At 37.5% G+C, this 15,657-nt stretch overlaps 1 protein-coding gene across 2 annotated transcripts in view; it reads right to left on the bottom strand.

Annotated features, from left to right (window-relative positions):
* The window catches only part of Dnaaf3 (Dynein axonemal assembly factor 3), a 223,732-nt gene extending 209,930 nt beyond the window's left edge, over positions 1 to 13,802 (bottom strand). Inside the window, exons 1-2 of one of the 2 annotated variants that reach the window (XM_090410152.1) lie at positions 13,778 to 13,802; positions 7,087 to 7,196 (exon numbers count right to left, since the gene is read on the bottom strand). In XM_090410152.1, coding sequence (XP_090266278.1) covers positions 7,087 to 7,177 — 91 coding nt within the window. In that variant the 5' untranslated portion in view covers positions 7,178 to 7,196; positions 13,778 to 13,802. Of the gene's footprint in view, positions 1 to 7,086; positions 7,197 to 13,530; positions 13,753 to 13,777 lie in introns of those variants that run through there. The other variant, XM_090410151.1, reaches the window with a different exon arrangement.
* Positions 13,803 to 15,657: the final 1,855 nt, after the last annotated feature.

Here is a 15,657-nt window from a genome sequence, read left to right as displayed (position 1 = left end):
GGAACTATTTTCCCCTCTTTCAACCCTCTCGGGACTAACCCAGACCCAAGACTCAAATTAAAATAAATGGTCAAGGGCAATGACAATTCCTTAGCTGCTTCATGTACGACACGAGCTGGTATACCATCCAATCCCTCCCACAGATGTATTGACATTGAGGTTTTGTAATAGACTATTCACCTCCACTTCATTCACCACCATTCCAGTATAAGCTATTGGTTCCTTCATTCCTGCAATGTCACCACCTGGATGATATACTCTTGCAAAGTGCTCACTCAGTAATTCCACTATATCAACTGATTCGGTTACCTCCCTGCCATCAGCATTCTTTAAAATCATTCTGCTGTATGCATTTTTTCTTTTACTTGCAACATATCAAAAAAACTGTTTGGTAATTAATTTACGGAATTGACAACGCATATAAAGTAAATTAATTAAAGATAACTTTAATGAATCACTTCTATATTTCGGCAATGTCACATTGCCATCTTCGGGAACATAAAGATATGGTATGTGCACTAAGGAACTAACAAAGCAAATGAGGAAGAAAATAAGAACTAATTTTGTTCCTAAAGTCCTAATGGTGCCCTCTTGCAGGCTAATTTGGTAGTCTTGGCAGTTGGGCTGAAGTTCTCAAAATGAAAGTCTCCCAAATTTGGGGCAGTTTCATGCACCCAAATTTGTTGAGGTTAGGAACGTTTTTTAGAGCTGCTGAAGATTCTTTGAATAGTCTTTCGTATTTAAACTTGCTGCGATGGATTATTTTTGTCTTCTTCCAACGAATTTTATGGTGGGTATCTAAGGCATGGTCTGCCAGCCCAGAGCGGCTGTACTGGTGAAATCGGATGTAGTCTTGGTGTTCTGAAATCCTGATATTTGTTGTTCTGCCTGTTTGGCCAAAGTAGGACAATTTGCAGCTGCAAGGGACCTGGTATACACCAGGTAGGTCTAGGGGAAGTGGTTGGTCTTTGGTAGAGCGGATAAGGGATGTCAACTTTTTATATGGTCTGTAACAGGAAGTAAGGTCATATTTTTTGAGGATATTAGTTATTTTTTCAGAAGTGCCCTGGATGTAGGGGATAGCGATAGACTTGGTGTAGTCTTTATTGTGGAGGGGGGGAGGGGGGTTGTGGTTTATAGGTTTTAGTATTTTTTGGATTTTTTTGGGGTTGTAGCCATTGGCTAAGAAAGTGTTGAGGATGTGGTTTAGTTCCATAGTCAGGGCCTTGTCATCTGAGCAGATTAATTTTGCCCTGTTATATAGTGTTTTTATCACCCCATATTGTTGTGAGGGGGGGGGGGATTGCTGGTGAATGTATCTGCCAGTGTGGGTGGGTTTTCTGTAAACAGAGAAAACCAAAGTTCCATCAAGCTGGCGGGTGATTAAAGTGTCTAGGAAGGGGAGGGTGTTGTTTTCCTCTTTTTCTAATGTGAACTGGACTCTGGGATGTTGGTTGTTTAAGTGTGTTAGGAAGGAGTGGAGTGTATCTGAGCCATGTGGCCAAATAGCAAACACATCATCCACATAACGAAGCCAAATAGTGGGTTTTTGTGGGGTGGAGTTTAAGGCTTTCTCTTCAAATGTCTCCATAAAGAAATTGGTCAAGGGTGGGGAAAGTGGTGAACCCATGGCTGTCCCCTCTATCTGTTTGTAGAACTTTCCTTGCCAAACGAAATAGCCTGAGTTCATTGTGAACTGAAATAGGGCTGAGATATCGGGAGGAAACTTGGCTTGGATGAGCTCAAAGGTTTCTTTGAGTGGGACATTAGTGAATAGGGAGGAGACGTCAAAACTGACCATTATGTCAGTGTGTTGGAGTGTGAGGTTTTCTATACTGGCTTTAAAGTGGGCCGAGTTTTTTATGTGTGATGGTGTGTTGCCAGTGTAGTGTGTGAGCGTTTTGGCTAAATGTTTGGCTAATTTATATGTGGGGGAATCAATTAAAGCACCGTTTCACTTCCGAGAAAGCTCTACGCATTTACAACCGCACTAGCTTCGCCCTGTTAAGAGAACAAATTACCGCGACGCGCGTTCTCTTTGCCGACGAAAACAAAACCTTACGGGCGCTAGAGGAAGAGCTTTCTAACACACTCGGCCTTGATCTATGGTCGATACTTCATGACATCTCATGCACATCGGCAAGAAAGGAATTCGAAAAAATACGTAGTCGACACGTGAAAAAATACGAAAACCTGACAAAGACTTCTACTTCTGTACCCCAGCCACCACTCAACACAGTAGTCAACCTCTCGTCGGCAGTTTTAAAGCCTGAAGCACTCACCGCACTTTCACGTGGTCACAATACCAAAACCTCGTTTTATACTTCAACAAGAGAAATCATCAAAAAGTCCTATGATGGACTTAGATCTGAATGTCACTATGAGTCAAATGGCCAAAAAGTCTGATATAGGTAATGTAAGGCAGCCATTGTCAGAGATTAAACATCTTGAAACGATGGTTTCTATCCCACTTAATAAAATTAAGCTGGGTAAATATTTGAAAACAACATCTGACAACTCAAGTGACACTGTTATAGATGACTTGGTATCATTAAAGGATAAGGAGTCAGACTTGCCAAATGAGTATGGTCTAAATCAACATTCAAGTGGCCTTGATCTGGATGCTGGAGGCCAACTGTGAGATGAAGGTCTACATACCATATCAGTTACTGATTCTTCAGCTAATTCTCACCTACCAATTCAAAATCCTGGGTAGTGATGACAACAATCCTTTCATCAATTCAGATGAACGTGTGCATACCAGTGTATTATCCCATTCAATTTCTGATTCTTCAGCTAATTCTCACCTACCAATCAAAATCTTGGATAGTGATGACAGCAATCCTTTCATCAATTCAGACGAATGTGTGCATACCAGTGTATTGTCCCATTCAGTTTCTGATGCTACAGTTAATTCTCAACTGCAAATCAAAATCTTGGGTAGTGATGACATTGATCCTTTATTTTCTAGTTTTGATATCTCATCTGAGTCAACCATTTCTTCTGTAGTTGCTAGGGATGTCAATCCAGATTACTTAACATCTTTATCATCTATTGTGTCTATGGTATCATTTCTTGAATCTGATGTCAAGGCAGAAATGAAAGATAATGCAGTCCATTTCACATCTTTTAATGTATCAACTGTTTTGCTTGTATTAATTGACTCGCATAAACACCAAAGTTTTAGTGTAATATATGATGATACATCTGTTTGTCTAATGTCCCAAGTTAAATGATCATCAAGACTTCACAGTTAGGTGCCATCAGTCTCATAGGAAACATTCCTTTTTTATACAGTCATATCCCAATGTAACTGATAGAAGCATGTGAAGTAAACTGTGTTGTGCAAGTTCCCCTGAGACAAAGGAACTGATATTTTTAAATGATTGTAATATATGTTGGTCTGACCAAATTGTATAGTCTATATTATTATTATTATTATTATTCAGGCCTCCATGGAGTCAAAAGACACATCGTGGGAGGTCCTTCCTAAGAACATAAAGTCTGTCAAGACTCATCGAGGGGAGGTTCCCCCTAAGAAACACAAAGTCTATCATACCACTCCTTAAACTCATTGACCATTCTCGTCCTCACCACTCTATCAGGCAATGCATTCCACGGCTCAACCACCCTCCATGCAAAGAAACCACTCCTCACCCTCTTGCTCACAGTTTCCTTTCGTAACTTCCAGGGATGGCCTCTTGTCATCACTCCTTCCCGCTGTTCAACCAAGTGAAAGAGCTCCCCAGTGTTAACCATGTAACCACCTCTCAACAGTTTAAAAGTCTCAATCATATTACCTCTCCTTCTTCTATCTGCCAAACTCTGCAGTCCTCATTCCGTCAGCTGATTCTCATAACTATCCTTGTACAGTCCTGAGACCATCTTTGTATCTTTTCCACAGTTAATTTATCCCCTTCAAATCCTGGGGACCAAATCTGAGAACAATAGTCTAAGTGTGGTCTGATCAGAGACTTATACAACAGAATGATAACCCTTTTATCTCTGCAGGTCAGTGTCCTTCTCATAATTGCAGCAATCCTCTGTGTTACCTTCACCACCTTTGCAACATGTCCCCTAAACTTCAGGTTTCTATCAATCATCAACCCCAGATCTCTTGTCTCCCCAACTTCCTCCAGCATAACTCCTCCCATAGAGTATGCAGCATCCCATCGATGTTTCCCAAACCTCAAGACCTTACATTTTGCTGCATTAAACTGACACCCCCATTCATTTGCCCATCTATCTAGCTTATTCAAATCCTCTTGCAGGGCTACCACATCTGCACTATTATATTTCAGCATTCCAATACATTCTAATGTTTTTATGGAATAAAAAGTATGGGGGGATTAAGAATGACATGGAATGAGAATGACAGATTATATAGTAATGGATTAAATGAGTGTGTGCATGGATTAAACAGTGCAGAAATACACACACAGAGATTGCTGAGCGATATACAAAAGAATGTGGGAGAAGATCAGGGACAAAAACAAGCATCAGTGGGGGTAAAGGATGTCAAGTGTGGAATTTTCAATTAAGAAAGGGTACATGTGGAATTACCGGGCTGGTAAGTATGACAAGCTTAGGAGATTGCTTGATTCAGTGCCATGGCATGTAAAACTGCAAGGGCTGCAGGTTGATAGTGCATGGGAAGCGGTAAAGGAGCGTTTGAAGGAGGTAATAACTGACTGTGTACTTAGAGTCCTGATAGTAAATCAAGAAGGAGTTAAATGGATGAATAACACCATTAAGCTTGAGCTGAAAAAAAAGAAACAACTGTGGAGGGAATTTAAGGAGAATGGTGACCTGCAGTCCCATGAACAGAATAAATCACAGACCAGAAGGGTAACGAGTGTGGTAAGAAGGAACCAATAGCTTATATGGGAATTGAGGTGAATGAAATGGAGGTGAATAGTATATTACAAAACATTAATGTGAATACATCTGTGGGATTGGATGGTATACCAGCTCGGGACTTATGTGAAGCAGCTAAAGAATTGTCAGTGCCCTTAACCATTTTGTTTAATCTGAGTCTCGGGTCTGGGTTTAGTCCCGAGAGGGTGGAAAGAGGGGAAAATAGTTTCACTGCATAAAGGAGATTCCAAAACTGCTGTTGCAAATTACTGACCGATCAGTATATCAGAGTTGTTGTCAAGGTTTTGGAGAAAGAAGTCAAAAGAAAAATACAGGAATGGATAGATGAAAATGGGATACTGTATGGGGGACAGTACGGTTTTGTGAGGGGTAGATCATGCCTCACTAACTTGCTTACGTTTTATAACACAGTGACGGCTGAACTGGATAAGGGTAATGGGTATACAGTGATACTGCTGGACCTTGCTAAGGCATTTGACAGGATACCACATGGAATTCTAATCAGTAAACTGCAGCACATGGGGATGGATATAGGGTTGGTGAGATGGATAGGAAGGTGGTTGATGGAGAGATATCAGAGAGTAGTTTATTCAGGGGTAGAGTCCAAAAGACAACCTGTGACTAGTGGTGTGCTGCAGGGTTCTGTTCTTGGACCACTGCTGTTTAATTTGTTCATTAACGATATAGGAAAGGATCTGAGAGGAACTGTTCATTTGTTTGCTGATGATGCAAAGTTGGGTAGAGCAATAGTGAATGTACATGGTGTCAAAATTTTGCAGGATGATTTGGATAGATTGGTGGACTGGGCTAAGGAGATTGGATGTCAATATAATGTGGCAAAGTGTAAGGTTATGCATTTTGGGGTGAAAAGATTAGCAGCAGTATACCACATTGGTGGAACTGTGCTCCAAGAGATTGACGAGGCCAGGGATTTGGCAGTGTTGGTGGATAGGGAGTTGAAGTTTAGGGGGCACATCGCAAAAGTGGCTAAATCAGCTCATCAAATCACTTGGTTGCTGAAAAATACTTTGACGAGCAGAGACAAGCAAGTTATTGTTCCTCTGTATCAAGCCTTGATAAGACCCCATCTTGACTACTGTGCCAAGATCTGGGCGCCAGGGTTTCTTTTTGATGGGGAGGAGGTAGAGAGGATCCAGAGGCGAGTGACTAAGATGATAGTAGGTCTATGGAATGAACCTTATGAGAACAGGTTGAAGATTTGTGGGTTGCAGAAATTGGATGATAGGTGGAAAAGGGGTGATATGATTGAGACATTCAAATTACTGAAGAGTTTCTATAATATTAATTCAGAGGATATTTTTCAGAACAGGACTGGTGGGAGGACTAGGGGTCATTCATGGAAACTGGGCAAGAGTATGGTTAACAAGGGTATTAGAACTAGGTTTTTTACTTGGAGAGTGGTGAATGAGTGGAATAAGTTGCCAGAATCTGTTATTGGTGCCATGACTGTGAATGAGTTCAAGGCAAAGTATGATAGATACTGTGTGGATGCTGAATAGTTGTTCTTGACATGATGTTTAGGGCCTGCCTCGATGAGTCTAAGGACTCCTTGGAGTTGCCCGTAATAATAATAATAAATAAAAATCCATCTTTTAGCACTTAGGAGGACGAAGGACACTACCAGCACTGTGTTTATCATAGTGTCATATTGCTACACACACAAGCATATCATAGTGAGATGCGAGCTATTAGCATCATGCGTCACTGTCCATCGTGCAGTTCCACTGTTGTTTATATACAGTTTGTGCACGTAGTAGAGTGTTCGTAATGCTTATTGTGTTTACTCCATCTCTTTAAATATTTAGACATTACAATTAAAGACGTAACATTTGTTATAGTTTTTATTTTAGAACATTATTGGGGTTATGATAATGGATTTTATTTTTAAGTAATTTTAAATTATACCAAACAGTATAATTTTATTATTAATAAACAATATTTTTCCATGTTTAATTTTTTTTAAAATTTTTACCATAATTTTGATATTTTATCCAAACACGTATACACTGTACTTACAGCGTAAGTACAGTGTATACATGTATGTATATTTCAAAAGTTGCAGCACCCCCACGATTTCAAGCCACAAGCCGCGACTGGATATAAGACATATGATTAATAAGGGAATAGACTATATAAAAACATAAAACTAAGGCACATGATAAAGAAATAAATAATCAGTCAGCTCACCTATTACTGTTTGAAAATCTAATGCAGGACTAAATCCCCACCAGGTTATCCTTCCTGAACCTGCTGTCATTTTGGTACAGCAGCTATTCATACAAAAACATATTCACAACCTGCAATGGCAAATTTAGAAAATCATTATTTTACAAAACATATCTATAAGATGTTCAATAAATACTAAGAACTTCTGAGTGCATTTGCTATAATATATCTAATTTAAATTTTTAGGATACCTGGTTATATAATATAAGTCATAAGGCTGTACAAAAGCAAATCAAATATATATCACTGAATGAATTATAGAAAGAAAAGTCTATTTGTGAAATGTAACTTAACCTCATGTTGTTCATGTGGTGTGATTTATACAATCATAGCTAGACATTCTACTCATTCTCATTTATTCCTCAAGTTATACTGCTGGCAGTATAACTTGAGGTATACTGCCAGCAGTATAACTATAAATGATAATGTATAGTTATACATTATAAGATATTTATAATTTGTGGTATAAATGAAAATTTATAATATCTTATAATACTGCAGTTCTAATACTGTTCTTCTCATTCAAAGATCACTTTCGCCATATGTTGTTGGCAGCTTCAAAGAAACAACCCATTGTATAACTAATTAATTGTATAAGACCCTGATCAGACCACACTTGGACTATTGTTCTCAGATTTGGTCCCCAGGATTTGAAGGGGATAAATTAACTGTGGAAAGGGTACAAAGGCGGATAACAAAGATTGTTTCAGGACTACAATGATAGTTATGAGGATCGGCTGAGGGAATGTGGACTGCAGAGTTTGGTGGATAGAAGAAGGAGAGGTGATATGATTGAGACTTTTAAACTGTTGAGAGGTTGTTACAGGGTTGACACTGGGGAGTTCTTTCGCTTGGTTGAACAGCAGGAAGGAGTGATGACAAGAGGCCATCCCTGGAAGTTACGAAAGGAAACTGTGAGCAAGAGGGTGAGGAGTGGTTTCTTTGCATTCCGTGGTTGAACCATGGAATGCATTGCCACTATCATATCTATCATACCAATCCTCGAACTCAATGAGTTCAAGGAGTGGTATGATAGACTTTATGTTTCTTAGGGGGGGGGGAGAAAACCTCCCCTCGATGAGTCTTGATAGACTTTGCGTTTCTTGGGAAGGACCTCCCGCGATGAGTCTTTTGACTTCATGGAGGCCTGAATAATAATAATAATAATAATAATAAAAACATAGCTTGTGTGTGTGTGTGGGTGGGTGGGTGGGTGGGTGGGTGGGAGGGTAATAATTTGCAGTTTAAATTGTTTGAATTCATATTTTATTCAGAGATATTTTTGCTGTTTCAACCTCCAAGTTGAACTAACTGCAGCAACTGTATGAGGAGAGATTTAGGGAGTGGCATTTGCAGAGCCCTGTGAATAAGAAGAGGTACAATACAATAGATGTTTAAATTGGTAAGTGGTTGTTACCAGGCTAATGTAGAAGGGATCTTTTATAGAATGGAGAGAGATGGGGTAGAACAAGAGGCTGTCCTTGGAAACAGTATAAGGATGATGTGGGAAAGGTAATAAGAGCAGGTTCTTTGTATGGAGAATGACTGGTGAGTCATTGCGTGAGAGTGTGGTGAATGTAGAAATGTTGAAAGTTTTAGACATGGTTTGATGAACTTCATGCATGACAATGGAGATCTCCCATAATGAGTCTTTTGACTCCATGGAGGACTGGTGCAAATAGTAATATGAAGTTGTCACTCGTGATGCTATTTTTTTTTTATATTAATCACACTCACAAAAGGCTGTTATCCAACAGTACATTAGTATCAATTAAAGATACCAAGAAATTATATACTTGGTTTAATCTTTTATCCAAGTGTAAGCAAACAAAGTTTGCCCCTGAAGTATTTTCAGGACTAGGACAACTCGTGGTAAAGGTGGTATGACTTCACATCACTTGCCTTCGTATCCTATAATGCAAAGTGCATCTCCTTGCAGACATGTATAATACTATGCATTATTGGAAGGGTCACTACCCAGACTAGTTTTGACCTTTATTGACATTCATCAGTGGTAGCCAGACCCAGAGGTGATACCAAGGTTCCACAAGGAGATGTGCTTTGCATTATGATATACTAAGACAAGTGATGTGAAGTCCTACAACCTTTATCACGAGTTGTCCCAGTCCTGAAAATACTTAAGGTGCAAACTTTGTTTGCTTACACTGATAAAGGATTAAACCAAGTATATAATTTCTTGGTATCTTTAATTGATAGTATAACCAAGTGGGAAAACTTTTGACAACTAACTATCTATAATCCAGAGTATTTTAATAATAAGGTGTGACACCTTTTGGCAACTCATATATGAAAATATGACTTCTGCATTACTTCAACCTTGGTACCACCTCTGGCTTTGGCTCCCACTGATAAGACCTCAATAAAGGTCGAAACTGGTTGGTAGTTTGATTCTGGGGGGAGGAGAGTTTTTGCTCACTTAAGGTTTCTTCTGAGTCTGGCTCTGAGTGAGGGGGGGGCTTTAGATTTTGGGGGGTTTGCTTTGAGAGATCACTTTGAATCTCTGGGGAGAGTGTTTTATGGTGTGGCCTGTGTGGAGCCTTGTCAGTGGATACTTTTCCCTGGAATATGAGCGATTCTGCTCAGTGGTAGGGTGAGCCTGTCACTGAGTGGAACCAACACTGAGTTGGGCGATCCTTCGGTCACTCATTTTGAGTGGTCTGAGAGATCGCCTAATTTTTAGAAAAACCTTTTACTTAAACAGTGGTCAAAACTGGTTGGTGGTTTGATTCTGGGGGAGCAGAGTTTATGCTCCCTTAAGGTTTTTACTTTAGGGAGCTATTGAGCATCCAGGGATTCGGATCTGTTGGGATGGACTGTATTAGAGCTTCCTTGGCTGATACTTTTCCTGGAATAATAATGGTTCTGCTTGGTGATAGGGGAGCCTGTCACTGAGCAGAGCCACCACTGAGTTAAATGATCACTCAGGTCACTCATTGTTGGGTGATCTGAGTGATTGCATGAGTTTTAGAAGAGGTAACCCTGCACTTAAACAGAGAAACTGGTCTATATAGTGACCCTTCCCATAATGCATAGCATTATACATGTCCGCAAGGAGATGTGTTTTACATTATGGGATACTATGGCAAGTGATGTGAAGTCATACCACCTTTTTTTCTATGAGTTGCACCGGTCCTGAAAATACTTCACGCGCAAACGTTTTTACTTATACTTGGATAAAGAATTAAACTACGTATATAATTTCTAGGTATCTTTAATTGATAGTATAACCAAGTGGAAAACTTTCAACAACTAAATACATTAGTACTTATAAGTGAGCTAAGGGGATAATCTAATTAAGTACCTAGTTAAAAATGTGGGCATCATCACCACACTACATTTATTATTTTTAAACACATGTGTGAAAATCTAAATTAGAATAATTAACTTTTATTTTATTACAGTTTTAATATTTCATTCATAATTCCCCATCAGTCTGCTCACACAGGGTAGTGACATCAATTGCTAAATGAAGTTTTCAAAGATCTGGACATAATAATACCGAATTTAACAAAATGCAATGAGAGTAAAAAAAAACATTAACAGAATTGACATTCTTATGCAAAATGTTAAAAGAAGAAAAAAGAAGATAAAACTAAAAAAACATACCATAATGCTAATCATTGCAAATTTGATCACTAATGTTTTATAATGAATGTTGGCATGATGCTAGGATTCTACAGGAAATGCATGACAGTTTTAATCAACACATAAAGCTGAAAGACCTCAGGTATATTTAAGAAAAAACAACTATGTACCCTTCAAAACAAAAAGGGAGACATAATATCTGAAAAGGATGATAAAATACAAGAAAGGGTGAAATATGTAGAAGACCTCTTTACTTAAAACAGACAAAAACCCAGAAAATAGTTATGAACAGATGGACGGTCCATACATTCTAAGATCAGGGGTAGAGAGAGAGAGAGAGAGAGAGTGTGTGTGTGTGTGTGCGCGTGTGTGTATGTGTGTGCGCGTGTGTGTATGTGTGTTTGTTGAACTCAGCAAAAAATGGCAAAGCCTTAGGCCCTGATAGAATACCAGCAGAAATAGTAAAGTTATTACAAGGTGACAACATTACTATATTAGCAAAGCTATTTAATAAGATCCATTGAAAACAGACCCTCAAGACTGGTTACAGTCGACCTTCATCATGCTACCTAAAAAAGCAAATGTCAAAATTTGCAATGACTATAGAATGATCAATCTAATGAGCCATGTTCTCAAAATGTTTCTGTTCTAAAAATAATTCAAAAAGAATATACAGAAAATGTGAAGACACCATCAGTGATACGCAATTTGGCTTTAGAAACAGTTTGGGAATGAGAGAAAGCATTTGACAACATCCAACATACTAAAATGATGGAATTATTGAAAAGAATTGGATTAGATGGTAAAGACATCAGGATCACTGAAAACTTATACTGGAACCAAAAGGCATCTGTTCAAGTTAATGACATTATCACAGAATCCATTAACATCAAACAAGGAGTAAAGCAAGGATGCATGCTGTTGCCTCTTCTTTTTAACATATACTCAGAAGTCATATTTTAAAAAATCTTAAAAGGAAGAAAAAAAAAAGGGATTAATGTAAATGGTGAAATCATCAGTAACATCCAATATGCTGATGACACAGCTCTCGTGGCTGATAATAATCAGGATCTTCAAAATCTTCTCAAACTAGTGAATGAAGAGAATGAAAAAATGGTATAAAGAATAAATATCACCAAAACAAAATCCATGGTTATATGTTCATAGCTGAATTAAGAATTCATCACTTTCTTTAAATGGGAAACAAATAGAAAGAGTGAAAATATTTAAATATCTTGGATGCTGGTTAAATGAAGAATGTAATCTAGAAATGGAAATAAAATTAGAATTGAAATGTCAGTAAAAAAATTTCTAATGATGAAATCAACACTGTGTAACTGAATTAAATTTAGAGGTTAGAGTAAACATGGTTAAATGCTATGTATAGTCTGTACTGCTGTATGATGCAGAAACTTGGAGACAACACCAATAAGAAAACTTGAAACCTTTGAGATGTGGTTATACAGACAAATGTCAATAATCCCATGGACAGCAAAAAACATCTAATCAAGAAGTACTGGAACAAATGGGGAAATCAAGTCAACTTTTAGATACCATAAAAAAAAAGAAGAAAAACTGCATATGTTGGTCACCTACTTCGTAATGAAAAATATAAGATACTTCAATTGATTATAAAAGGGAAGATAAATGGAAGAAGAAGAGGACAAGGAAGACAAAGAAAACCTTGGCTGGCATACATCAGAGATTAGACTGGCATGAGGCTCCGGGGGACTGTTCAGAGTGCCTGAGGATCACTCAAAATTTGCCAAGGTGGTCGCCCACCTCCAATAGGAGATGGCACTCAAAGAAGAAGAAGAAGGATTTTAAAATAATTTTTGCTATAACTAGATTTTATTTAATAATACAAATGGGTATTATTTATGATTCATTAACCAAGAAAGGTGCTTTTATAAAACATGAAGAATTAGTAAAAAAATAAGTTGAAAGCTATAATTTAGTTTCTGTGTATGTATATATATATATATATATATATATATATATATATATTTTTTTTTTTTTTAGGAGATATGGGATCCACATCTAGAAAAAGAAAAATGCAACCGGAATGCATGAAATTTGTTTCTGTATTTTTAACAGGAATATACAGAGAGGCATTTAGGGAAAAAAATTAAAAATACAATGATAAAAAATATGGAGCCCAATTTAATGCTTTACAGTTGATTTTTTTTTTTTTTTACCTAAATTTGCTAGCTTGGTTTACTTGAATAGATAATATGTCCACTCTCTTCAAATCCCATCATGTGCATAGATATCTGTGATCATCTTTAACCATCAACCAGCTGGCCTGGTTGGCTGAGTGGTTAGCATATCTGCTCTCCAGCCAAAAGGCTGTGAGTTCGAATCCCGCCGTGGGCATGGATGTATGTGATTATCCGTGAAAATACTAGTGGTAATGGTGGTCGGCAGTAGATGGCGTTAATGTAGATGATGAAGATTGTTGCGGTTAGTGGAGAGTTGCAGAGTAGATGCCCTCCCTCAATGAGTCTTTGGATTCCCTGGAGTTGTTAAATAATAATAATCTTTAGGTAGGCGATTTCATTTCATCTACTGGACCACTGCTTATTTGGTGGCCAGAAAAAGTTCCAGAAACCCTGCTGTGGTCTCCAGAGGAGGGTTTCTGAACTATGTTTTCTGAAATAGAAATATAAAATATATGTACATATAAAATTGTTAAAAATAAGGGGATAAAAATTCTTAGCCCAATACTGAATGAAGCTTTTTTCCAACCTTTCGTACACAGAAGTCACATGAAAAATTAAATAAAATAATTATCTATACCTAAAAATATGAGTCACATAACCTGTCCTTGTGGTTATTCTAAGCCTCCAATGTGCTGAGTTGAAGTAAATTGTATTTCAAACAACACAAGTTTTATTTCTCTGTTATGCAAGCTAAAATAATTTACAACCAAGATTCAGATGAAATTTTAAATCTTATTTACATTTTCAGCTTTTCATTATTTAAAGCTAAATACTGCAGATTAGTATGTTAATAGATCCACAAATTTCATTAACTATAACTTTACCCATTCCTATGCTTAAAAACATAAGCCTAGAAACTACTCTATCCTCACGCTGCCCTGGCAAGGCACTTTGTATCAACAAACCGGTATCCAAGCAACCACTTTTAAGAAGCATTCATTTTATTTCCATAATAATTCTACTAAAAAATATACATTTCGACTAAATAATAATAATAAAATAAAAATAAATAAATAAATTACCGATCGAAAAAAAATCATTCTGGTGATTTCAATTTCATTTTGCTTGTGCATAAAACTAAAATTTCCTTCAGACTTAAATAGTCTCTGTCCGAGAACATTATTAAAATCATTATTGCAACCTCCGTAGCGCAATTGGAAGATTCGATTGGAAAACACCTGGGTTCGATTCTTATCATAGTAAGAGGAATTTCATATGAGCTTTTTCAATTGAAGTTGAGTTAGACGATCTCATAAGGAAGTACCAGGGTTTTTTCCTCTCCGAAATTCGGATTTTTCCTCTCTTACAGAAAACAAGAAAGGAAAAACAAGAGATCTTTTCAAAAAGATCAGAGAACTAACAGGGAGATTTAGTGCCAAGGTGACAATATTGAAAAGTAAACACAAGATATCTTACAAAAACTACAAACATCAAAGAAAGATGGAAAGTTTAGAAGCCCTTTACAGAAAGGACTCCAAAATTACTGAGAAATTTGAAGAGCAGTATTATACACAGGAGCCAGTACCACTGGAGAGGGAAGCGAGGTGGGTACTGCAACAGCTATCCAGTAAGAATGCACCAGGAGAAGATGGAATATCCATTGAGCTGTTCAAAGCCCTGGGAGAAGAGGCAGTTAAAATTTTAACAGCTCTATGTCAGCGAATTTGGATCACAACTAAATGGCCTAGGGAATGGAAAAAATCAGTTTATATACCTTTATTGAAGAAAGGCAATGCAAGAGAGAGTGCGAAAATTACAGAACTATAGCACTGATTTCTTATGCAAGTCTTACTTAAGATCATTCAGAAAAGACTGGAACCATTCATGAAGAGAGCAATGCCAGGTGAGCAGTCAGGATTTTGAAAAGGCAGAGGAGCAAGAGATCAAATTGCCAATGTGAGATGGATAATAGAAAGAGCACAGGAATATCAAAAGAATGTCTACCTTTGTTTCCTTGACTATAGCAAGGCTTTTGCCTCTGTAGATCATGTGAAACGGTGGAATGTGTTAAGAACAATGGGAGTACCAGAGCATTCTCATTATCCTTCTGAGGAATCTTTATTACGAACAATAAGCTACTCTCCGAACAGATCTTGGAGAAACTGAGTATTTCACAATAGGTAAAGGGGTGCAACAAGATGAAATTTATCTCCGTACATATTTAACTTGCACAGCGAATACATTTTAAGAATGGCAGGGTGGGAGGAGTCTTCAGTTGGAATTAAAATTGATGAAAGAAACACTGATAATTTGAGGTATGCAGATGATCTCACCTTGCTAGCAGAATGCAGAGAAGATTTGGGGGAACTTATTATGAAAGTTAAAGAGAAGAAAGTAATAAATATCGTCTTAAACTTAACCTCAAAAAAACAAAAGTTATGGCAACATGTGAACTTAATGATTTTGAAGTAAATGGTGAGAAAATGAAAGCAGTCAACAATTTTGTGCTCCTATGTTCCTGAATTAATAAAGGTGGTTATTGTACTGAAGAAGTTATAAGAAGGTTATTACTCGGAAAGAAAGCAATGACAAATTTAAGCAAGATCTTTAAAGATAAAGATATTAACCTCACAACAAAAATCAGAATCGTGAAAGCTATAGTATTCCCTATGGTACTGTATGGATGTGAAAGTTGGACCCTGAGAAAGAGTGAAAGAAGGAAGATAGATGTATTTGAATTATAGGTTTGGAGACGCTTACTATG

This window comes from Typopeltis vanoorti, chromosome 20 (assembly GCF_054136105.1).
Source record: "Typopeltis vanoorti isolate ZY-2024b chromosome 20, IOZ_Tvanoo_1.0, whole genome shotgun sequence".
Lineage (NCBI taxonomy): Eukaryota > Metazoa > Arthropoda > Arachnida > Uropygi > Thelyphonidae > Typopeltis > Typopeltis vanoorti.
This window is presented reverse-complemented; position numbering and strand designations above follow the sequence as displayed.